The 26,344-nt window shown below is 36.7% G+C and overlaps 1 protein-coding gene across 7 annotated transcripts; it reads left to right on the forward strand.

Annotated features, from left to right (window-relative positions):
* Positions 1-587: 587 nt before the first annotated feature.
* On the forward strand, positions 588-20,402 carry LOC118276938 (uncharacterized). Of its 7 annotated transcripts, none has more exons than XM_050699986.1 (10): positions 588-753; positions 8,067-8,212; positions 12,761-13,061; positions 13,568-13,582; positions 14,781-14,876; positions 15,382-15,552; positions 15,858-16,553; positions 17,899-17,991; positions 18,862-18,930; positions 19,281-20,402. In XM_050699986.1, the coding sequence occupies exons 2-10, from the start codon at positions 8,088-8,090 to the stop codon at positions 20,325-20,327; spliced, it is 2,613 nt and encodes an 870-aa protein (XP_050555943.1). In that variant the 5' UTR covers positions 588-753; positions 8,067-8,087; the 3' UTR covers positions 20,328-20,402. The 7 variants fall into 7 exon arrangements, with proteins under 7 accessions (XP_050555943.1, XP_050555944.1, XP_050555947.1 ...); XM_050699987.1 differs by having other exon boundaries at positions 14,781-14,871; positions 15,380-15,552; XM_035595564.2 differs by lacking the exon at positions 588-753 and adding an exon at positions 1,498-1,638.
* The last annotated feature ends 5,942 nt before the right edge of the window (positions 20,403-26,344 follow it).

The following is a 26,344-nucleotide window of genomic DNA, read 5'->3' on the forward strand; positions in this document are numbered from 1 at the left end:
AAATAAAGTATTTGTTTTGTAGTGTAGTTGTTTGAGTATAAACTCTCTAGTTCAATACCTGGGTAAGTAGCAATAGGTTCATACCTATCGCATTGGACTCATAATATAGCTAGTGAAAATTGCATAAATAAGTACCTCTGTCTACATATTCTAAGATTATAAAGTATGACGTAATAATAATGTATTTTTAAATAGGGGTAAATATTGTTGTAACATCACACTTTTTATCCCCGAAGGGGTAGGCAGAGGCTCACATTACGCCACATAATGCCGCTATACAATGTACACACACTTTTTACTATTTGTGTTATCCGTCCCATGTAATAGGGGATGAGCCTATTGCCATATACTGGACACAATTCCAGACTCCGTGAGAAATTTTCGAAAAACCGAAAATAGCCCAACCATATTTTGTCTTACCCAGGAATCGAACCCAAGACCCTTTGTCCGGCAGCCGCGTAGATAATTTGATTAAATCTTTTTCATTTTATAAAAACAGAACTTACACCACGTTACAAGCAGATTACGGAAAACGTTTCTGCCGCCATTTTTATTTTATTCGCAATAAAATAACAAATAATATATCGGCACGCAGTAATAAAACCAATTGCTTACTTTTTACACGTTTTCTTACAAACTGGACGTTTTTTTGTGACTTTTGTATTGTATTGAAATAATATTTTCTTAGCAATCAAATACAAATGTGTGATAAAATTAATTGGAACACGTGAAACAGTTTGTGATGTGAATAAGGTAAAACTTGCGTGCGTTTTTTGCATTTTTTAGTAAGTTTTTGCTGTTAACCATAATTTTAAATAACAGCTTATCTGTAATTCGTAGCTATTATGATGAACGAATTATTGTGTTACATTAATTTTATCCAATCATGGCGTCAGAAACAAGAAAATAATCATTTACATTAACCAAATTACCTAAAAAGTATAATATTCATCAATTAATTAATTAATGAAATCTACGATGAATCGGGATGATATGAGTAAGCAAAAACACCTTTTTATAAAGGTTTAAATTATAAACCTAAAAACCACCATTATATTATGTATAACTATAAAAAAACTTACTTTTGTTCTTTTTCACGAGACAATTCAAATAGACTCCCATTAAACACTCAAAACTTCCCCTACAAAGACACCACAGACATACATACACCACAACCATTTCAAAAACAGCAATTCCTATAATCACGATGCAGTTTCAGAAAGCACGATAGAAGTCTGAAATTGTAGACAAAAATGATGTCATTTCCGCATCGTGTCGCTATCTCCTGGCCTAGTTGTGAGCCACGCTTGGCCAATAAATAACACTGGCCGCTTAGCAAGCGTCATTTTCTTACTAACACCGACTCTCTGCACTTGTACAAAGATATTTAATAAATTATTACTTTATTTTCTACTCATTAAAGTTCAAAGTCGATTATCGGTTTTTTTTCTATTTTATTAGTTTATTAAATTTATATTTTATTTTTTAGTTGTTAAAGTTTGAAGTTGATTGTCGGTTAATATAAAATTATTTATTAATTTGAATTTTCTTGTTTTTTTTTCTGGTGTATAAGTGTTGTGTTATGTGATTTAGAAAAAGAATTCTTGTTTTCTGTGTGTTAAGTTTCATTTTGCTTTGGTAAGTGCTTTAAAATTTTATCAAGTATTAATTAAGGTAATTTAAATAGAGAACAACGAACGATTTATTTTTTCACTGTGAATATATTTTTAAACATTAAGATAGGTCTCAGAAAGTTTTTTTTTTATTTATTTTTTTAGTAATATTGACAAACTCGTAGTGGCCACAAACGCGACTGCTATGCTTAGTGCCTGGGGTTCGATACCCGATTATAGTATATTTTTGTTACTTTTTCTGACAATGAATAAACAGTAAAATAATTATATTTCAGTTTACGTTTCAGTAATTAAAATTTTAATTTCTTTCATAATTAAGGATTCCCATGAGAGGATTTATAATAATTAAAGTATTATAATTTCGTAGAATATCATGATTATACAAACTGTAGACTCAGTAATAGTGGCTCATTTTAAATGAAACCCTGATTACCAAGAAGTTCCTAATTCCTTTCTCGAGTAAAGCAGGCGAGTTTAGGAAACAAAACATGCAACGTCACGCCTTTTATCGCCGAAGAGGTAGGCAGAGAAGCACATTACTAAACGTAAAACAAAAAATACGGAATTTAAAAAAGGTAATAAAAAAAAGATAAATGTGAGTCGTGGTTTTTTTAAGTTCTTTTTATTATTGTAATCTGGAGTTACATCAGGTGTTATATTTATATATCAATAGGATCACTCTTTAATAATATAAATGGGTAGTACAGCAGTCACATCAACAGTCTATAAGTGTCCACTGCTGACCAAAGGCCTCTTCTCACACGGAGAAGGTTCAAACCTTCTAGCATTAATCACCACGCTTGCCCAATGCGGGTTGGCGATTTCAAACGTATAATTAGTAATTATTATAAGTTAATCAGTGGTGTCTAAATAATCTTAGAAAGTACATATAACTCAGAAAAGTCACATTGGTACTTGTTGTTGGTAGGTTTCGAACCTGCACTCTCGGAGATTTAAGACTCTTCTCATGCATAAGTAACTAGTGAATAAGAGGCTATTACTGTGCACTTCTGGCTACCCTTTCGAGGTTTCAAAAGCGTAACGGCATGTTTCTTACTTCTAAACTATAAAAGGCCATCCCAGGATCCGAATTCTGAACTTAACACTCGACAGTCTCACTTCTAGGCAATCTAGAATCTGAATCTTCTAGAAATCTAGAAAATCATCAATAAACGACCATTATACCATCAATAAGCCCAATAAACGAGTCAGGATTCGAACCTACTACCTAAAAAGCACATCTATACTGGACCGCGTTACAAATGTTGCTAGCTCACAAAATGATCGCACCCACGAGGCCTATACAGCGTGTTTGTTTTACGATATACATACACAGGATGTTCATAAATATTGCTCACTCGTTTTATTAGAGGTTTCAGGGTTTAACTTACTGTTTTTAACCGATTTCCCACAAAAGAGGTTGTTAGTTTTAATTGGTTTAAAATGAACTGAATTCAATGGGCGCGCTTATAAACTATCTACACCTATACTTATGATATTCAATACTCATTTCTTTTGTCACAGTGCACAATCACATTATGTCATCCACTTTTTGTACTTGCTTCATGGATCAAATTCCTTGTATCGGGCCTCTAGCGTCCTCACTTATACAACGCAAGCGTTGTTTCACGCCGCTGTCTGTGAGGCCGTGGTATCACTCCAGTCGAGCCGGCACATTCGTGCCGAAGCATGGCTCTCCCACATCATTCGCGTCCACGTCATAATAGTTATACAATCAAACTAGTAGACGTTATTTTCATTTTCCTGGGCTCCGGCTCGAAAAGCAGGTGTAGGAACGGAGTGAATTTTAGTCAGTAAGAGTCTAACACTCCCTCTCACCTTGCTCAATGCGAGAGAAGTCATTGGATGATAATCCCAACTCAAAAAAATTATATTATCAAAATTATTTTCACGGTACTTACTACCAACTATAATGAAATAGAACCTACTTAAATGTCCTTTCCTCCTGAAATTACGTCCTGAAGCTTTCAAACGTGACATTTACGGTCCCTGTGTACAGTGCCTCAGTATTTCAGTGTTACAGCCCACATCTGTCCAAAATGTCAATGTCAACAAACTTAGGACGCTGTCAATGTCAATAAAATATTAATTTTGGAAATGGGTTTATTAGTGACTGTCCAGTTTGCTAACATAATAATTATGTCTTGTATTGTCCATAAGTTTAAACAGAATTGTACATGAGAGATTATTTTCTTAGTATCTTACTAATATGTATTATAACTGCGAATATTTGGAGTTTGTCTGTATTGGGTATTACACAATTACGTCAAAACGGCTGAAGGGTTCGGGAAGAAATTTGGAACAGAGGTAGATTATGGTCAGGAATAACATATAGGATGTTAGGACTTTTTGTCTTATGGGAACGCGGACGGCTGTTGGTTGAAGCTAGTTTTGACATAAATAAATGTGATGAAAAAAACAGAAGAAGTAATTTTTAAATGCGCATTGTCAAAGCAAAGAGTTTTTAATTCGATACTCAGCTGATCAAAGTCTTTTCGCTGGGCTAAAGCCATATAACATAACTGGAAATAAATGTTTGTAAATCATGAATGTATGGTCTATTAGATACAAAATTCCAGCTACCATTGAAAAAATCCAATGTAATTTTCTTTACAAAATAATCTAGCATTTACTAGAAAACATTTTAAACAAACAAACACATGAAATAACCCTTCAATAATTACTTTGACCCAATCAATCTAAAACAATGCGTTTGTTATCTTGATGCATGGCGGCGTGTGAGCGCGTGTCACAAATATCCGCCATATTGCCGTTGTCATAGCAACCGATTGTTTTCCCGCGCCCCGTGTGAACGCCATTTGCATTCGCTGCCATTGTTGTGATTTTTGATGAATGAAAGAAATATGCGTGTGGGGAATTTTTTCCAGGATTTTTTTATTATATATAGGCTTTATTTAGTTTGTAAGCGTAGGATGGACTTTTGTTAGCTGCGGTTTTATTTATTTTTTGGTTGTATTGTATAGAAAACATGTAGAGATTTCTATGGGTAGGTTTCTTTTTTGATTTTTGGTTGTACCATATTGATTTTATTTGGGGACAATAATAAAAGAAAATTCACTTTTCATCAGTATTGTTATTATTCACAGAAGATGCGTGCCGATTGTCATAATTATGTGATATGTACTATTTATTTAAGACCTGTATTATGTATAAACCTGTGAATAAACCTTGAATTTGACTATGCCATAATGAATGCCAAATAATCAAATATATCAATTGATCGACCACTAAGTATAGATCGAAACTCTAAATAAACGAACTCTAATCAAGAATAATATCAGATGGTTATTATATCGAAAATTTTATACATCACATATTCATTTTCATCTTCATTCATTACATCGAGTGTTTAAAATATTGAATGTTGGTTTAATATAACAAAAAACAAAACAATTAGAATAAAACTTGTGTAACCTTCAGTCGAAAGTTAAAAATTTGAAGGAAAAGTGTAAACAAAAAGTTGAAATGTAAATTACAAACTTTCATTAAATAACAGGTGTAGGTAATTCATTAAAACTTCACCTTGCTTAGTTCAAAATTCAAAGCAAATAAGTAATAGATAGAAAGTAATATTAAGTTAGAACTACACTTTGTGGGAATGTAATGTACCTACCACAAATTACACATGTTTGGGGATAACTTTTCACTAACCAGTAGATAGTTTTAATTTCCCCGTAGCTATGCTATTATCAGTAGAGGTCTGATCCGGAGCTGCGGACTACCTAGCGGGTTTACTAGGGCTCCGGCTCGAAAAGCAGAAGTAGGAACGGGGTGGTTTTTAGTTAGTAATAGTCTGACACTCCCTCTCGCCTCGCCCAAGGCGGGAGAAGTGAGTACAAGTAAACAATACTGATATAAATCGAAATAAATTTAAGAGTGGGAGATCGTTACGTCATTTTGCCATATAAAATATTGTAAGTAAACCGTAACGTCATACGATATTTCAAATCAATGTAGGTACAGTTTGTCGAAAATAAAATAATGTTTTAAAATAATCTACAAAAAAATTAGACTACGTACCTACTATAAAAGGCATACAGTCTATTAATCAAATCTAAAATACAAAACAAAAATTCTATTCTGCAACTCCATCAGAAACAGCCATAGTAAAAACATCCTGACATTCATTTCTGAGAAAGAGAGAAAAGACAATAAGAAAGAGATAGACTCTCAGCCTCAACTGTGGGAAGTAGGTAACAGTTACACGTATGCGATGAGCTAACTAACTTGCTAATTACAAAGGTATATAGTACCAACGGGTCATTGTTCTATAGCCTATGCAATCATATTGCGCGTGAAAATTATTTGCGATTTTTGAAATTTTGAGGTATTTTTTTGTGTGTTGCAGTCTTGCTTGTTTCAGTCTTAAGACAATAGCTATTAGGTGCAATATTTTGTAATGGTATGGTGACCTTTGTTGTGGTGAAAAAGTCCCAATCATTATTTTCGAAACCCAGTAATGAACTTGAAACTCCTTTTGTTACGACTGGCAAAGTCTAAGTCAAAACGTTTATTGCAACTAAGTGTTGTTAAGGGTGCGGGGTTGAAAATTACCAACAACCAGTACCAATGTGAAATTATTCTAAGTTATATGTGAAATCGGTTCAACTAAACGCGAGATAAACGCGCGCAAACGCGCGTGGATGTGTATCCATAATATTTTTTGAAGTTGACTAAATACTCAATTACTATAAAATAAATAATCTACTCATCAAACGACATCAAAGTACTTAATCACCTCCACAAAATACCTACCTTTATGTGAACAGTTAAATTTTAACTTAGTTCCCACGCTCTAATCGCAGCATTACTGGTTTATCGCACATAACGTAATCTATTCAGTACGCGGTTAACTAAAAACTGGTTGACTATAACAATGATAGATAACTATGTGAAAATTGGGGCAATACACTTTATGTGACTTATGACGGATTGAAAATGAATATTGACAAGCCAGGGGCAAACCTACTCTAATTCAACGAAAAACGAAGTTTCGTCCGAAACTCCGCAGATTGCATACTACAATTCTATTTATTGCGAACTTTTGTGAACAAAAATGAACGACTTAAATGAAGATAAATAAATAGATTTTGATATGAAATTAAAAATAAAACGTCATTTTAAGTAATTCTATTAATAAATCAATAACACCTACGGCCGAAAATTAAACGAAACTTCGGATTCGACAATCGGAGTAGGCCCCCTGGTCAGGACAACTACCTATTTTGTTTATGTCGCTGATGAGGACAAGGTCTTTGTTTCTGTGTTTTTCCACAAGGGATGTGCTATGCTATGCTGCTGTGGATGCGCTTGGCTTCCACCAATCATATTCATTGGTACGGTAAAGATGCGTGCTATGGATGGCTTCCTAACTATCGATACATCGCATACTCGAGCTGCGCATCTTCCTCGTTCAGCTACATTGCGGCGGCGCATCTCTATAGCACATCTCTCTCGCATAGCTACTATAGCACACATTCATATCCCGCATCGTTCGATATAAAAACATAACTCAGCTGAGTCTGATTTCACGAATACTAAGCTATGTGTACCAATGAATAAGATTAGTGGAAACCAAACGCATTCACAACAACGTAGCATAGCACATCTCTTTTTCAGTATAATGCTGGAAAATTAGCATTATGCTGACATAACACTATTATAGGATAGCACTCGCTGGCTAAATGCCCTCTAAGCAACAAGGCATAGTTTCATTCACTTTCATTGCCAGTAATTAGTTCTAACTAGCAGTAGCCAGGTTATTCTCTAACTTTCAATTCTGAAGATCGCAATGAACTCGATCACGCCCCGTCATATTATTGTTTTTTTTATGGAACACACCGTATCTTAAAACGTAAACGAGCAGACGTATCTCCTGATGGTAAGCAATCTCCGCCGCCCATGGACACTTGAAACACCATAGGCGTTACAAGTGCGTTGCCGGCCTTTTGGGGGTTAGGAATTTAAGGGTTGTTGGGGAATCGGGGTTTGGGAATTGGGCCTCCGGTAACCTCACTCACACAACGATACACAACGCAAGCGCTGTTTCACGTTGGTTTTCGGTGAGGCCGTGGTATCACTCCGGTCGAACCGGCCCAATCGTGCCGAAGCATGGCTCTCCCACACTTGAAATGGTAGTGAAAATAATCCACACGCACGAAGCGCCTCGCTTCAAGCTTCCTTGTGCGAACTGCTAGGGAGTGGAACTCCTTGCCGGAGTCTGTGTTTCCTGATGAGTATAATCTGGGTGTCTTCAAAGCCCGAGTAAATAGGTTGCTTATGGGCAGAGGTGCTCCATCGTAGGCCGCATCATCACTTACCATCAGGCGAGATAGCGGCCAAACGTCGACCCATTTAATATATAAAAAAAAAATCTCGTCTTTGTTCCAGATTACATCATAAGACGTCACCATGTGGTACCTCCTACTCCTCCTTCTGCCAGGAGTGAGGATGCAGGATGACGACCTGTCTCCAAAGGACCACCACTACAGACTCCCATTCAATGCTGTTCAGTTTGTGGAACACAAATCTTCAAAGTAAGTACATACTTCATATTAGTCATTCTTTTTTTATGGTATAAGCCGGTAAACGAGCAGAACGCGTCTGCTCGTTTACTGCACCTGATGGTAAGCAATCACCGCCGCTCATAGACACCCTAAACACCAGAGGCGATAGGCGAGGCGTTTTGGGGGTTAGGAATTTAAGGGTTGTAGGAGAATTAGGAATTAGGAAGATGAAGAATTTGGGCCTCCGATAACCTCAATCGTTTACGTACTAGTTTAGGTGCGTCTCACGTTAAAGAACTCTTAGTTAAGAGGTGGTTTAGAAAAAATAAAAATAAATAAACAAGTGTCTGTATTAAAAAATTGGTGCTGAAATATTTACAAAAGTATGAACGCTAGAGTAGCCATACAAGGAGCCGCGGAAGACGGCTTGCCGTGGCTCCAGCTTGGCGAGCAGGAGTAGAAATGGGGTGTTTTTAGTCGGTAAGAGTCTGGCACTACCTCACGCCTCACCCAAGGAGGGAAAAGTCATTGGATGATCCCCCCTTCCCCGTCCAAAAAACATAATTATACATACAATACAATTAAACAATACATAACTATTTACTAACAAAAGATAAAATATTCTGAATAACTAGCACAATTGCACAACTATATTACTGCAGCGAATTTCTAAAATACCAATCATATTTCCATTCATTGTGTTTAGCATTGCATTATTGCATTTCGAATTTATTCTCAGTTATAATAATATATGACTACCATAACATAATAATATGACTGCCTCGTTGGTCGAGTGGTCGCAAGTGCGATTGCTGGACAAGAGGTCTCGGGATTTATTCCCGTATTGTTGGGATTTTTTGAAAATTTCTTACATGGGACTTACAACACAAATGGTGAAAAGTGGGTTTACATTTTGTAGCGGCAATACGTGCCGTAATGTGCACCTCTGCCTACCCATTCGGGGATAAAAGCATGATGTAATTATATATTTTATTATAATAATATAATTGTACATAGTCATCTGTGGCCTGTCTAGCTACTTAGATAATTATAACAAGAGATTTGCCCTCTCTGTTACAATCGCGATGATATCATAACATATGTTATAGATCCGGATGATAATAGGGACTGAAATTATAACAATGTATGAGTACGATGTATGGGCAACATTTTAATCGAACTGTGAACTAAATACTTTTTTTATTTGGGTCAAATAATTAGAATTTATACCCTTGCTGAAAAAACCTAAGTTATATGAATCAAATACACATAATATATTTATAATAACTATCGTGAGACATACTAAATTAACTAAAAATCACGGTTTACACACGTAAATTAATGGAGAAAAGCTCTACTAGTTTCGAGTTACAGAGGGACTCCTCAATAGTACCTAGTAGTCTTTCTTATAAAGATAAAATCACAGAATCATCCACTATTTATTTTTTACAGACTAATTTAATGCCACAATCTAGCTAATGTGTTGAAAACAAAAAAAAAACGAAAGTGTATCATAAAATAGCATTTACAAAAAAAAAGAAACATATTTACTATAAGAAAATGTGTTATTTGTTACACATTATAAATAAATAGCACATACTAGGAATAAATAGCATACATGGTTAATTGAAATAAAAACAACAATAGGTATTATTAATTACTATGTTTTCAGAAATTATAATAAAATAATAGGTAGGTATTATTGTTTTCATTTAGAATTCTTTACATAATACATAATAATTCTTTACATAATAACACATATTATTGTGTCTAGTTTTTTTTTTTTTGTAATTTTCGTCAAAATCCACAACTCCGACTCTCGAAAACTTGGAATTAAATTTGACAATTTCTTTTCACCTTTTGTACTTGCCATATACTAAGCATAACTTAAAACTCAGTACCCCTGAGCAGATCCCTTGCTCGAAAGACAACCAGTTCAAATTCAAAGTCAAAGCATTTATTAAAATTAATACTTAATTAGGCACTTTTGAAATGTCAAATTGAATTGTCTGTCAGTCTCTCTGTCAGTGAAGCTCGTTCTAAAATGTAGCTTCGAAAAGAGAAGAACGAGCAAGAAACTTCATCGTTAAACTCAACTCACTCCGTCGATATAGCCTATACTTAGGAACAACGTATTAATCAAAATCTTAGTCCTAGGCCTCAATTCAACGACCCATTTCCTCCCTTCCCAATTTTCCCAATCTCCGATTCTCCAACAACCCTTAAATTCCTAACCCCCAAAATGTCGGCAACGTAACGCCTCTAGTGTTTCAAGTGTCCATGGGCAGCGGTGATTACTTACCATCAGGTGATACGCCTGCTCGTTCCGTAAAAAAACCTAGACAAGCCCTACCAACTCTTAAAACAAAGACACCTAGACAAATAGTAAGTTTTTATAAGAAAATTGATGGGAAAACACTGCCTAATCGGTTGTACTACCATTCATGGATTGAAGTAGTAATAGGTACTTAATGTATGGGAATGTGCACGGTGACACATTTATAGTACTTTCAAATAAAACAATAGAATATCGTGATGGTCAAACATAGGATGGGTTGAGATTTGAGATATACTGTTGTGGTTAGACATGTAATAGTGATAAGCTGCTGTGCAACGTGTCGCGGGTTCGATTCCCGCGCCGGTCAAAAGGCGATAATGGCACTTTTTGTGTAAAGTTACCATTATAAGCCCGGAGTCAGGAAGTTATTAGTTATTATAAATAGATTGGAAACCGTGGTTTAGGATATTCAGGTTTATCAGAATGCCCGGTCTTCACCAAATGTGTAATTTCCTTTTATGATAACCACGAAAAGAGAAAGAATGTAACCAAGAATTGTATTGTGAATCTGATTGAAAAACAGTAATCTATGGAATTTCTTGTTCGGTCTTCTCCATAGGAATCTACACTTTGGAACGAGGAAAGAGCTTCACTAGAGGACTGACCAACAGACAGACATTTTTTATTGTAATATTTGTTTTGACGTTCAAACTTCAAAAGTGCTTTACCAGTCTTTGAATTTTTTACGGTTGATACGTCGACGTTTGGCCGCTTGACTTTGACTTTTGACTTTGAAGTATCGAGGTGTACTTTACTCAGCTGCCACCATAAGTGTATCCTAGAAAAACCACCGTAATTATTAACAAATCGAACCAATTAACAATAAGTCAGAGAATTCACAGGAATTAACCAAGAAATTGTAACATTGAACGTGTAGTAAGGCACTCGTTAGCGGTAACTGGGCAAGTTTAAATCGAACAGTTACAAGCATCGGTTGGACTGCAGTATTGATTTAACATTAGCTGGATATTATTTTCTTGTATTATCACGTTTTGTACGAACTGCGGAAGTAAGCAAAGTCAGGGCGATTAGTGAGGTTACTTTTTGTTTTGATTTATAAAGTTACTGGCTTCTGTCGGCTATCTTTGCTTGCAAAATGTCTATGTGTCTTTACAAATCTTTAAAGTCAAATCATTTATTCCAATTAAACCATATACTTAGGGACTTTTGAAACGTCAACAAAGAAAGAAATAAACAATAGCCTGTCAGTCTGTCCGTCAGTGAAGCTAGGTGCTCGTTCCAAAGTGTAGCTTCGAATGGAGAAGAAAGAGTAAGAACCCATTCGTTACTTTTTAAAAAATATATGTCAAATGCGCTAGGTCGATACTAAGCCATGTAGCTGTGCGAGGAAAATAGGCTATCAATAGTAGGGAAGCCATCCATAGCACGCATATTTCCATATAAAAAACATAGCTTAACTGAGTCCGTTTCCACCAGTGCCAAGCTATGTGTACCAATGAATATGATTGGTGGAAACCAAACGCATCCACAGCAACGTAGCATAGAATCTCTGGTGGAAAAGCACCCTAAGACTTGTGGTATTCGAAGCTAACCTAGGAAGTAAATAAGAAATCTATGAATAGACATACTTTGAATTTAATAGCTATTGTATGTATATGTATATTGTAATATTTTTTAAATTACTAGCATATTATTGAGTCTTATTACGTATTGTGTGTACTTAGGTATGTGTTTGTTACTTCTATTAGGTCTATCTATGCAATTTTTAGTTGCAATGGCGTGCTTGTAATTCCTTTGATATTTATTACAAGTGCATCTAGACGGTTCCGTAAGTTTAATTTCTATTGAAAAGAAAATTACTGCCTCATTGGTCGAGTGGTCGCAAGTGCGACTGCCAGACAAGAGGGTCTGGGGTTCGATTCCCTGGTCGCGCTTTTTTCGTATTTCCGAAAATTTCTCAGTTGTAGCAAGAAGTCTGGAATTGTGCCCATTATGATATGGCAATAGGCTCACCCCGTATTACATAAAACTTATAAACACAATTGGTGAAAATTGGGTGTAATGTGCACCTCTGCCTACCTCTTCGGGTATAAAAAGAGTGACGTTGCGTGCCTTGCGAAAAGAAAATCTGCTTAATCATTTTGGATACGGTAAGCGCAGAGTCTGGACAACCGGCTGCTGTGCGTACGTGGCGTGGATTTGATTCCCGCACGACACACAAGATAAACCTAATATAAGGAAACTTTGTTTTTTTAATTCACAAATACTATTCTTTCCAGAAACGGCCCCATACTATTCCCAAACGATGCACCACCACCGCCACCAACACCGCTAATAGTGACATCTCGACCCCTCATCGAATCCATTGCCAGGAGCGAGCTGAACCCTAACAACAGCGTAGCAGCCCAATCCCAGTTCCACCAGGTCCAATACAAACCTGACTACCTAACCAGGACCAGGACTTACACGCCCTACACCAATGGGGTCTCCTCGACCCCAGTGTATGACTATAGACCCCCTAATGTGTATATTGTGACCACAGCAAGACCTGAGAAAGAGAACTTTTATAAGGAATATGAGGTATGTTTTTAATTTTAGTGCTATGATGATGATTATGCTTACTAAGAATGCACTATAATGAGACATATCAACAGCCTATAAGTGGCCACTGCTGATCAAATGCCTCTTCTCGCACAGAGAAAGTTTGAGCATTAATCACCACGCTTGCTCAATGCGGGTTGGTGATTTCAAACTTATAATTAGACATTATAAGCCCAGGTTTCCTCATGATGTTTTCCTTCACCAGTGGAGTAGCTAGCGCCGCCGTATCCGCCGTATCAATTATACGTGCGGAAAATTAACACCCCACAAACAAAAAAGGGCCCCGCTGGCTGAACTGATGTTCACACTAACTTATACCTTTATTTGCATAGTATAGATCATTACTCAAAGTTAACGTAATTAGATGCCTACTAATAACAAAATCAAAAATGTCAAGGTAAGTTAAAAATATCAACCGTCCTGTCTTCAATAAAGAAAGAACATACTTAGCTCTTCAACTAACGTTCATCGTTCGCCAATTTCAGCGTAATAGTACAAAAGTAAGTATTTGTTTGAAGAGAGGAGTTTCTTGCTCGTTCTTCTCCTTAGGAATCTACACTTTGGAACGAGCAAATAGCTTCACTAGAGGACTAAATTTTGTGTTATTGGCTTTGACGTTCAAAAGTGCTTCCTGGTGTTTTTGAAATGCATAATTAGAAATTTGACTTTGCGGTAATTTTACCTATACATACGTCAAATCAATTGATTACAAAAAAGGACGCAATAACAGCCAACGTTAAAATATACAGATGTAAATAGGTTAACTTACCCCAGACTATTTTTCAGTCGGTTTTAAACTTTATTGGAAAACAATAAATCGATTCCACCATCAAGGGGATAAAACGGGAGATAAAAATGTTGTATGAAACTTTGTCAATTTAAAACCGATTGCATGCATAAAGCTACTATAACATAGGCCCCTAATAAAGGATTTTGATGAATCCCATCTATACTAATATTATAAAGCTGAAGAGTTTGTTTGTTTGTTTGTTTGAACGCGCTAATCTCCAGAACCGATTGAATAATTATTTTTGTGTTGAATAGTTCATTTATCAAGGAAGACTATAGGCTATAAAACATCATGCTATAACCTATAGGAGCCAAGTAGAGCGGGTGAAACGGCGCGGAAATAGCTAGTTAATAATATAATTATTAACGCGAACGAAGCCACGGGCAAACACTAGTATTTGTATAATACCCAAGGCCAAGAGCAAGTCAGCAACCGTTTAGGCTGGCTCGTGGTTACACGGATTCAATTCTATGATGACTCAACATCTCTCCCTAAATCTAGATTCACTGTTGGGCTAGAGAATAAGCGATAATTTGATAAGCGAGGACTTGTTTAATTAGGAAAGTGTATGGGGACTGAAAGTCAATCGAAATGAGTAGATGGAGAATTGATTTAAAGTGGAGTGACAAGGATTAGCCGCTTTAAACAGAAACAAAAACTTTAACAGAGAGGAGTAGAAGGAGGGTAGGGAGGCCTTTGCCCTGCAGTGGGACGATCATGGCTCTATCTAAATAATAATCTAGATCTGAATCTAATTGTAATCTTCAAACACAACACTACCTGCCATTAAAGCCGTGATAGATACTTTGATTTGATAGTTACTTAACCGTCCTATCCGCGTGATTACTATAACTAGAATATTGAAAAAAGAATAATATTTTTCAAGCAGTTTTAATTTAAATTATCAGAAACGTATGATGGAATTTTTTCAACCGAAAAAGAACGAAACTAGACGAAGAAATCTTTGGGAACATCCTATTTACCGCCGGACTACCGAACAACAGGTTTACTTTCAAATTCTAATACCTATCAACGTCATTAATAGCATAGTCAACAATAAAATAGGATATTTGGTCCCGCCAGAGGGCGCCCAAATCGATTAAGTCGACTAATTGATGGGTATAACCTAGGTGTCTTCAAGGCCCGAGTGAATAGGTTGCTCATGAGCAGACGTGCTCCATCGTAGGCCGTACCATCACTTACCACCAGGTGAGATAGCGGGAAAACGTCGGGACTACCTAGCGGGTTACCAAGGCTCCGGCTCGAAAAGCAGGAGTAGGAACGGGGTGGTTTTTAGTCAGTAAGAGTCTGATACTCTCTCTCGCCTCGCCCAAGGCGGAAGAAGTAATTAGATGACTTTCCCCTATCAAAAAAAAACTATTACGCCACATACCTACTTCAAATTGTTATTGGAAATTCAATTGTGTTTATTGCAGTCATTATTTTTAGTAAATACAGACACAAATTATTCAATAACCAATCAAATTAATCATTAAATCTTTTAATTAGTCCCGAAGAATGAACAACGCAAGGAAAGCTAATTTTGATGATGACGTCAAAGGCAAGCAAATCAAGGTGTTACATAGTTCGTTATACAGCAGAGAAGCTGAATATAACGAAGTCGCTGATCATCATGAAAATCAGGAGGAACACAATATGATTGATATCGATGCAAGCGATGTAAGTTCAGGTGCTAATGCTCCTATTGATCGTAAAGAAGGCTCATTGCTTAGTGATCCTAGTCTGTATGTTTCAAAAGTATTTGTGGAATCAATTCCATTCACTAGGTTTGATTAAATCGAATTACTTATACATAAAATTAATTTCTTTCTAATAATAAAAATTCTAAATCGAAAGTCCCAGGTCTTTTCTGTTCTGCAAAGATATAATAGCCAAGCAATTACAATATCTGAAGCAGTAGTTCTTATAAAGTTTCTTTTAATCAAACTTAAACTAACTGCAATACCTTTTCTTTCATCAAAAAGAGCCTTCGACAAAAACGTTCAACTGCAGAAGAGGACGATTCAAAAGCATCATACTTCAACTTTAACAAAGAAACTATAAATAGTAAATTATACGACAACAGCAAAGAAACACAAGCAAAACCTTTGCTCAGCGTGAAGACATTTAATCAAAACGATAGAGAAATCTTCGCCACATCAACTGAAAGTCAAACAAAATACAGGAACCGCAGAAACCAACCATACAGTCATGAAGTTTCCAGCCAAGAAAAATCATCTGACTCCAGTCTATTTAGCCTTAATCTAGGTAATAAACAAAAAAATCGTCCAGTAGTTAAACTACGACAGGTGGTTAATATACAAAAGCATAAGTCAGATACTAATCAAGCCTACAACGATGAAGTTATGGCACGTGCACGTAATAATATGCGCACACAAACAAACAAACAATCGGGAAGTGGAGAATGGGAAAGACATGGGGAAAATGAAGCCATGTTGCCTCAAAGAAGACCCGTATATAAATCAGAGAGAGACAGTGACCAATATAAAGATAAGGAAGTCAACCCACCACCACGAGATGATGAAATGAAGGAATTGCTTAGCACCGAACAGAAGGACAAACCCGACAATTTCTTTGATAAAATTGGCAGTACAACGTATCATGAGAAAGAAATAAATCCACAGAATGAAGCTTTGAAAAAAATTGGAAGGGGCAAAAAGGTTTTTGGTCACATGTTTGTTGTTATAAATGTCATCACCATCTAGAATTGTTAGTGGGATCACATCTACATGTCGTTTCGTCTTTTCATCGTCATCACACTCATAACTATCATTCGTGTATTCTGTTCCATCCTGCTATTTACATTTGGGTAAACTATTCTTATTCCTTTATTCTTAAGTTATAGTTTTCTAATATTGGTTGTGAAATGACTAATTAGGAAATGTAACTAACATCTTCACGTCAATTTCAATGAAATTCTTTCGATATCAAACTGATATTTATTGAGGGCGACTAATCTGATTCTAGGAACATATCATACCAGTATTTATTTGGTATACAATTACGTAAGAATGCCGGTTACCAACTTCCTTTTACTTTTACAAAATGGAGAAATTGCAACAACACATTGATACAACAACAATATTTACCTCTTTCACAATAAAGTCCAACTCCCTCACTCACTTACCTACTTACTTGTCTTCTATCCTTTTTAACCAAACATTAATTAACTTAATCATTATATTTTATCGACTTTCTCACGTAACTGTTTGATGAGTAACTCAGTAGCAGCGCGATAATCGCCCAATCGTGTGTCGCGGAATGCTGCTCATAATTATGAGTCTCTAGCATGGCTTGAAACTAGTCGAGTTCCTCGTCAAATAGTTACGTGAGTAAGCCGATAACATAATAATTAATTTAGTATGTCTCACGAAAGTTATAATAAAATACTAATTGACTTGATTTCTTTAAGTCCATATTAACCAAAACATCCAACTTTACCATTTCTACCCTATTACACCTACTACCGTTTATACGTCCACACATCAAACACCCTACTCGCTAATTGTTTGGCCCGCCAGCAAAATGAATCCGTGATATTATTTCTTTGTATTCACTTCCACAGGCCCGTGATTGATTATAACCTCCATTGTACCCGTGTTCTATAGCAGGTGTGTTCGTGTGTCCGTCTGTTCGTGTGTTTCTCCAGGATAATAATAGGGATCACTGTAAACGCCTCGTAGCCTCCGGTTACCTCTGATTAATCTGTTTTACTTATGTTTTCTGCTCACACATATATTGTTTCTCTTTCCTTAATATTAGTTTCATTATTTTCATTAAGGTACTAAGTAGTTTTACTGCCGTACTCAGAGTCGTTTAATGGTTACTTAACCTAGTCTTTAGTAATTGTTTTCGATACAAAATCAATTTCTTCAACAAAAAATGAATTAGTTTAAGTAATCATTAAATGTCTCTAAGTACGGCAATTAGTTTCATCTCTTGGTACAAGTAAAAATAGAACTGTATAGATTAGTCATTAACATTTTGTATTATGTTACTTATTAGCCTAAAGTCGTCAGGACTTATCAATTTGGAAAAAGTAAACGTCGAGATCAAGAACATATACCTACTCGTAAAATGAGCAATGTTAAATACCAGGTCAGTCGTATGGTTAACAAACTTAAATGTCAAAAAATAACCATAAAGTCATAAGACCAGGGGCCTTAGTCTGCTATTACAATTGTGTCAGAATGGTCGATCATTGAACAGTATGATCAATGATGATAATATATGATCAATGATCGACCATTGTGAGACAATTGTAATAGCAGACTAAGGCCCCTGATGGACAATTAGGCTTTTGAAAATTTTGAGTTGAAACCTTTAGGTTTGTTGGGTCCAAGTCGCCATCTTTATAAAAAATAAAATGGAACAACAAATTACGAGAATTTCTTATGGTATAAGCCGGTAAACGAGAAGACGGGTGATCTGATGGTGAGCAATCACCGCTGCTCATGAACACCCGCAACACCAGAGGCGTTACAAGTGCGTTGCTGGTGATTTGGAGGTTAAGAATTTAAGGGTTTTTTGGGGAATCGGAGATTGGGAAGAGGGATAATTAGGCCTCCGGTAACCTCACTCGCACAAAGAAACAACGCAAGCGTTGTTTCACGTCGTTTTTCTTTGACTAAATTGGATTAGTTGGTTATAGTCACGCCTTTTATCCTCGAAGGGGTAGGCAAAGGTGTACATTATGATACAAATGCCACTGCATTTGTATCATAATGTACACCTTTGGGACCTTCACATGGGACTTGATTGAACAGTGGTTCTATCAAGTCCCATGTAATAGTTGGTTATAGACGTAGCGGAAATCTTCTAGTGTCATGAAACATACTTCTGGGTACCGTATCATTAGATTATATGTAAATGTATCCTAACCTAAAATGTAACTAGCAACTTCACAACTCAGAGCCAGTGAAGATGATAATAAAATATTCTTAAACACTTTTCTTCTTTACTTTACAGGACCAATCTTCTGAACATCTTAATTATGGAGGTGGACCTGGACCAGAAAACAGCAAGGAATATAATCATGTAAGTATTTCATTCTTCTTTTATGGTATAAGCCGACAAAGGAGCTGACGGATCACCTGATGGTAAGCAATCGCCGCCGCCAATGGATACTTGAAACACCAGAGGTGTTACAAAGTTCTTTGTTCTGGATTTTCCCTAAGTATGTTGGAGTCAGCACTAAGTTTTAAACAGATTTATATGTAAAAATATCAGTATTTTACATGTAACGACTGGTATCTACCGTCATCAACCTGGCAAGATATTTACTTGGGTATATTTTTTAGTCACATTTTACAGGGAAATCAAAGAACTAGCTTAGATTATAAAGTAATAATCAATCCCTTGATGTTCAATTATTTTTTTTTTCTCAGGGCGAAAATTACGCTTTTTCCTACACAGTAAAAGACCACAAGACTGGCGACGACTTCTCACACTCCCAACAAAGCACAGGATCAGCCACAAACGGGGAATACAGAGTTCGACTCCCAGACGGACGCATGCAAATAGTGTCTTACACTGCAGATGAGAACGGATATAATGCTAAAGTAAGATATGATGAACATACTACACCAGATAATAATTTAGATGTAGATGTTACTAAAGGAAACGTGTATCATCCTCCAACACCAATCACGTATAAACATCTCGACAAAGTATATACTGACAATAACAAGGATTCCTTCGAAAACGATGAGTATATACGCCAAAGATACAACGATGACAAAATTGTAAAGAGCTCCGTCGCAGCAGAACGTCCAGTTTTCAACGACATTGCACAGAATTACTACGGACCAAAACAAAATGATTTCCAAAACTTCAAACCGCATTACGAAACAACAAAATCTGTGAACAAAGATCGTGCGGACGACTTAACAGACACCAACAATGAATTCTTAAAACATTTCCATCAGAAATTGGCAGAAAGAAATAAACTACAGAGAACTAAAGACGAAGACTATTTCAAATTCTCTCAAGAAATAGCAGATTACTCGTCTGAATTAGGATTACATGGTAATAAGAAACATAAGGCTAAATATGCAGATTTTGAAAGTCCTAGTGAAGGTGAAGCCAATGGTAAAGTAACACCAACTTATGAAGAATTGAAAGAACTTTTCGCCAGTAATGGAAATAGACAGCAACATGTGGTGTCTACAGCTAGGCCTTACGACGATGTGACTGACAATCTAGTTGTTGAAATAACTCCTAGAAAACCAAATCTGTATACTAATGTTAATTATTTTAATAACCTAATATCCGCCACTCCATCACCTTTCCCCTTTCCTGCTACAGCCACCACACCTAGCAGTTATTTGTACTCTACTATAGCTAATTTAAAACATAGACTTTCTGTCGGGCACAAACCTGTCCTCTCTCATCAGTACATTAATAAAATAAATAAATATTTGATGTATAAATAGTCGGTGTATATATAAGTAAGAAAGTATGGTGGTGTATATAATTTATTTTTGTATAATAAAATTCTAGTTCAAGTTCGGTTGTTATTTTATTTTGCCCGAATGTTTGACACAGACATAATTAGAGACTTTATGTTACTATAGGTATAGAAAAGGATAATCTCAAAAATAGTCACTCAGGCCACGAATCGAACCCCTTGATCAGCAAATGTGCTTTCCACCACACAGAAGCTGAAAAAAGAACAATATAAAAATATAAAAGTAGTTTAAAATACACTAGAATTTTCTTCTGTATGGTGGATGTATTAACAAACATACAACTTCACATACACATAACACCCAGACGCGAAACAACAATTTGTGGATCACACAAAGATCGTCATCGAACCCGCTACACGTTACTTGGCAGCCATTTGCCCAGCCACCGTACCAACCGCGCAGTCAAATACCCAATAATACTTTAACCAACCTTCGAATCGAATCAAAAACTCACACTCATAACCCACACTTGCTACCAACTCCCTAGAATAACCAAATTCTTCAACAAAATGCAGAGTCTGGTAGAACATTAACTTTCCTAATGTCAGACATTACGACGGACCTTAGCAAACAGGGGGTAAGCAGTTAAGTAGGTGCTCGTTCATCAGTCAGCCAACTCCTAACTTGTACTACAATATGCCTAATAACGGAAATATTTAGAAGTTTCGCGCACACAGACGGATGGAGTGACGCGCGAGGAGGTAACCGAAAGAATTATAGTCAAAACAGAATGAAAATTGCAGATAATGTTAAAGATAGTGAAGTTTTTTTTGCATACGGATCACCTGATGGTAAGCAATCGCCGCCGCCCATGGACACCCGAAACACCAGAGGCGTTACAAGTGCTTTGCCAGCCTTTTTGGGATTACGAATTTAAGGGTCGTTGGAAAATTGGGATTGGGAACAACGCAAGCCTTATTTCACGTCAATTTTCTGTAAAATCGTGCTGGTATCACTCCAGTCGAGCCGGCCCATTCGTCCCAAGGCTCTCCCACACTTACATACTCCCACAGAATGCGGGATAGAAGCCAATTACAGACCTCGTCTACATAACAGGCTAGGCAAAAATCACCCACAACCACCCACGCTGCTCATCTGACGAAGACCCCAGTTTTCATCAAATGTATATTCCTATCCTATCCCTAGCTAGCTCTTATTAATACAAACGGGAGTGATAGGTGTCTCTATTTTTACCATGCCAATGGATAAAGTAGATTTAAGATTTTAATAACAAATTGTTCTCCATCCTACCCACCCGTATGTAACACAGGTAGAATTACCTCAAGGCTACGTAGAAGCTGAACTGAGATAACTGTTGAGTTAACGATGTTACAGTAATTCCAACTTATATTCCAATGTTCAAGTTACCAACTTGCTATGTTTCTAAGCACAAGCATTAAGTTACCGTCTTGAAAACTGAGTGCCTTCAAAACCTTAGTTTCTTAGTTTGGACTAAGTATTTAGTTTGATCTAGATTTCTTAAAGTAATGTGGAGTCCTGTTTGGGAGTCGGATCAGGTTTAGTTAAAACTTACTTTAACATACATCACATTAGACCACCACAGACGGGGCCCAGTAGGGTTGATACCTGACCCGGAGTTGCGATTTACCGGGGCTCCGGCTCAAAGAGCAGGAGTAGGAACGGAATGGTTTTTAGGCAGTAAAAATCTGACACTCCATCTTGCAAGTCAATAGACGATAATCCTCCCTCAAAAAAAAAAAATAATAATAAAAAGGACACGCCTTTTAAAATCCCCGAGTAGATAGGGTTTTACCTAAATGAATACCTACTTTTTCATCAGTTATAAGTCCCACGTAATAAGGGGTGATCCTATTGCCTTACACTTGGACAGAATTTCAGTATTCAGAATTTTCGACAACCCGAAGGGAAGGTAATGCTTAACCCGACCCAGTACCTCAAAATCCCTTACTCGGTAGTTACACTCTCGACTTTCACTTTTGACTCCAAATTGTCGGTTGAGAGCAACCGACAATTTGGAGTCAAAAGTAAAAACAAAAACAAAATTATTTATTTCAATTAGACCAGGAAGGCACATTTGAACGTCAAACCAAACATAGTAATATCAATAACGTCTGTCTGTCGGTCAGTCCTCCAGTGAAGCAAGTACTTCAATAAAAAACAAACTTCACCGAAACCAAATTGATCCAATACGTTTTTCTCAACTTAAAAACTTTTCGAGATGAAACATCGGTTGCACATGAAGCTATACATGACAAGTTTATAATGGTCTTGCTTTCTATGATCTGTCCGTACATTCAGAGGTCAGTTTAAACTGGTTATGCATATCTTGATGTGTTCGTATACAATGGTTGAATTTAAAACAGAACCTTGCATTCTGCTGCCCCAGCATGGAGCAAGCTTGAACATAAGAGTAGCCAGTATAGGGGAAGATAAGACAGTGCGGTCTATACCTAGTCGATTATTGACAACGATTCTTATAGGGATGTGGTGGTGTTATCGATTCTTTTTGTCGATGTTTTTGTTGGCTTTATTTTTGTGCCGATTTTTGGTGCGTTTAATAAGTATACCTGTATTATGAATGTGATTTTATTAAAATATGATTGTTGAGGGCCTATTCAAAAGAAAACTGTTGTTCTTTTTATCTTATCTATCTGAATCTGAACTAGACCCATGTGTACAGCGCGTCGCTTCCGCGCGCGCCTCAAAGAGCCATCAGTCCACCAAAGATGGAGTCTGGCCTAATAGGGCTAATGCCTGATCCGGAGCTGCGGACTACCTAGCGGGTTTAACGGAGCTCCGGCTAAAAAAGCAGGAGTAGGAACAGGGTACTTTTTGTCAGTAAGGGTCTGACACTCCCGAAGAAATCGTTGAATGATTTTCCATATTTCCACTCGCATTTATCATAAAAAACTGTTTGATTCAATTGAATTACAATTTTAAAAGTAATTTTGGTAGATGAAATAAACTAGATTTAATCTTGACTTGAGATCATCAACAAAACATAACCAAAAATTTACAAACACAAAGTCCCATCTCTAAAAATTAAATCCGCACCTAAAACTGATATCTTATCCTAAAATCACAGCCACGTTCGTTATCGATGAAAATTATCGATAATTGGCACATCACTGTGCCAGTAGTGCATGGCTCGTTCAGCTGAGTCGGGCTTGGCATCACGCCAAAGATGCTCCACCACTACCTTACATGGTAAAAAAAGAAATAATTATTAGGAGTATGTTTTCTCATGTTCAATGTGGAAAAAGGGTTGGAATTTACATGATTTTGTACTTTAGAGAATTTACTTTGTTTTGAGAAATTGAGTAGTCCAATTTCTTTATATAAAGCCGTGGTTTTTTCTTTTGTTTTTTAGAAATAATGTGATCATACTGAATCCTTCGACTCATTTGTTTTCCAAGGTCAAAGAACTGGAAGATTTGTAACATAGTGTAAGGAGTATGTTCGATGCTTGGACCGACCACCTTTAATTTACTAAAGGGCACCCAAAGATTGACTCGTTCGGTATTTACTCTAAGGGTGCTTTTTCACCAGATTTATGAAATGCTACGTTGCTGTGGAAGTGTTTGTCTTCTACCAATCATATTCATTGGTACACATAGCTTAGCACTGGAGGAAACGAATTTAACAAAGATATGTTTCTATATGGAAAGATGTGTGCTATATATGGTCAATAGTGGCGTAGCTATGTGCAAAGCAGAGTACTTATAGCAGCTACTTTGCGGCGGCACATCTTCAGAGTACATCTTACTCGCACTGCTACATAGCTTAGTATCAGTGATCACATAGTTTCACAGCTTAGCTATTACATCCTCGCAGCATACATAGCACATCTCTGGTGAAAAATCAGCTTAGACTTAATACCGAACAAGTCTCGAGTGAATAAATTCCTTATGGGTTGGTGTACTCCGTCGTTGGCTGCATCATCGCTTACCACCAGACGACAAACTGGCCAGCCGCCGACTCATTGGCAATAACAAAAAAACATTGTTGACAATTTCAGACTCCATTTAAAAAATAAACACATTATCTAATATTAATGTAGTTATTAATACGACTCAAGACCATATCTTCGTACTAGTCGCACCCAAAGATCGGCGATTACACCTGGTACCTAGAACCACACACCCGAACAACACAGTCAATATTAATTATATCATATTAACAATAACGATCACGGCAGTAAATGAGGTACATAATTAGTGTGTACACTAGAAACTTAATTGCATTAACGCTAATTAAGTAATGATTCGTTAATTACGGCTCGGGTTGTGAAACTTTCGGGATCACTTCTGTATTACAGCTGTTAATGTTAAGTTTATAGTGATTTTGCTTTATTTTACACTTCAGTGCCAATTATATATTATTAAAGCTAGCTTTTACCAGCGCTTCGTTCGTATTCTCGTCACTCTGTCTATCTGTATATCAAAATTTTATCAAAATCCGTTTAGCAGTTTCAGCGTGATTGACGGGCAAACATCCAAACAAACTTTCACATTTATATTAATGTGACTATACTTCGTTGGTCTGCCTGCTTCTTTGGTTGAGTGGTCGCAAGTGCGACTGTCAGACAAAGAGCTTCGGGTTCGATTCCTGGGTCGGGCAAATAATTATTGGTATTTTTTCGGTTTTTCGAGATTCTGGAATTGTGCCTAATATAATATGGCAAAAGGCTCACCCCCTATTACATGGGACTTATAACACAAATGATGAAAAGTGGGTGTACATTGTACAGCGGCATTACATGCCGTAAAGGCGTGACGTTGTGTGTGTGTGTGTGTGTGAAATCCATAAAGTGTTAAGCAGTTGTGCTTATTATGAGTAAGTACAATGTATCGCTCACATTTCACCAGCTATAAGTCCTATGTAAGGGATGAACTTATTGCCAAACACTGGACACAGTTCCCTCCAAGAATATCAATTTCGTTCTTTATAAAATCCGCATCATTTCGGATTTTTCTGCTTGAAATTCTCATACGAAAGTCGAAACGCACAGATTTTGGAATGAGGCCAGGTTTTTAAAAATAGTTTCAGCCCTTATTACATAGAACTAATAGGTTTGTATCATAAGCAAAAAAAACTGAGTATTTTTGAGTTCTTACAAGTCTTTTTTTAAGCCTTTAACTGCCATCAGAAAACTGTTGAAGGCAAATCCTCCACTAACGTAGGTCACCTACGTAGCAGTTAACACGTTAATGGAATAGGGGGCAAACGAGCATACAGGTCACCTGGTGGTAAGCGACCAGTACCACCCATGGCAACACCAGAGGAGTCATAAGTGTGTTGCCGGCCTTTTTAAAAGGAAAACGCTCTTTTGTTGAAAGTTTGAAAGTCGTATCGGTTCAGAAATACCCTCGACGATCTTACGTCTTTAACTAACTTGCAATTTTGGATATTATGACCTAATTACCCAGCAACAGTGCAGTCCAAAATACAGTTGATTTCTGAAATGGTACGAAACAAGCACTTCTTAAAACAATGAAACACAAAACGGCCACAATTCAGTTCATTTCTTAAATGGAAAACACAGTAACTGCTGCTTGAAACATTGCAGGAATAAGTCAGAAGAACCACTGCCAAGAAGATTTACAAATTCATTCCTATTTAGTGTGTCCTAAAGTTGACATTACTGGTTGACGATGCTCGTAATGCGTCTTTGGTTCCTATAGAAATCAAATGTGATAATTACGTAGGAGTATTTATGGGAGTGACTTAAACAAAGTTGTAACCAACTTTTATCATGTTAGACGTGATTGGCGAAGAAAAGCGGATATTTAAAGAAAGCCCAACCCACCTTCCCGATCTTCCTAATCCCCGATTCCCTAACAACCTTTAAATTCCTAACGCCCAAAAAGGTCGTCAACGTATTTGTAACGCCTCTGGTGTCTCGGGTATTCATGGACGGTGCTGATTGCTTACCATCAAAAGATCAGTTTGCTCGTTTACCGATTGATACCATAAAAAAACACAAAAAATATCGTAAA

Source organism: Spodoptera frugiperda, chromosome 17 (assembly GCF_023101765.2).
Source record: "Spodoptera frugiperda isolate SF20-4 chromosome 17, AGI-APGP_CSIRO_Sfru_2.0, whole genome shotgun sequence".
Classification (NCBI taxonomy): domain Eukaryota; kingdom Metazoa; phylum Arthropoda; class Insecta; order Lepidoptera; family Noctuidae; genus Spodoptera; species Spodoptera frugiperda.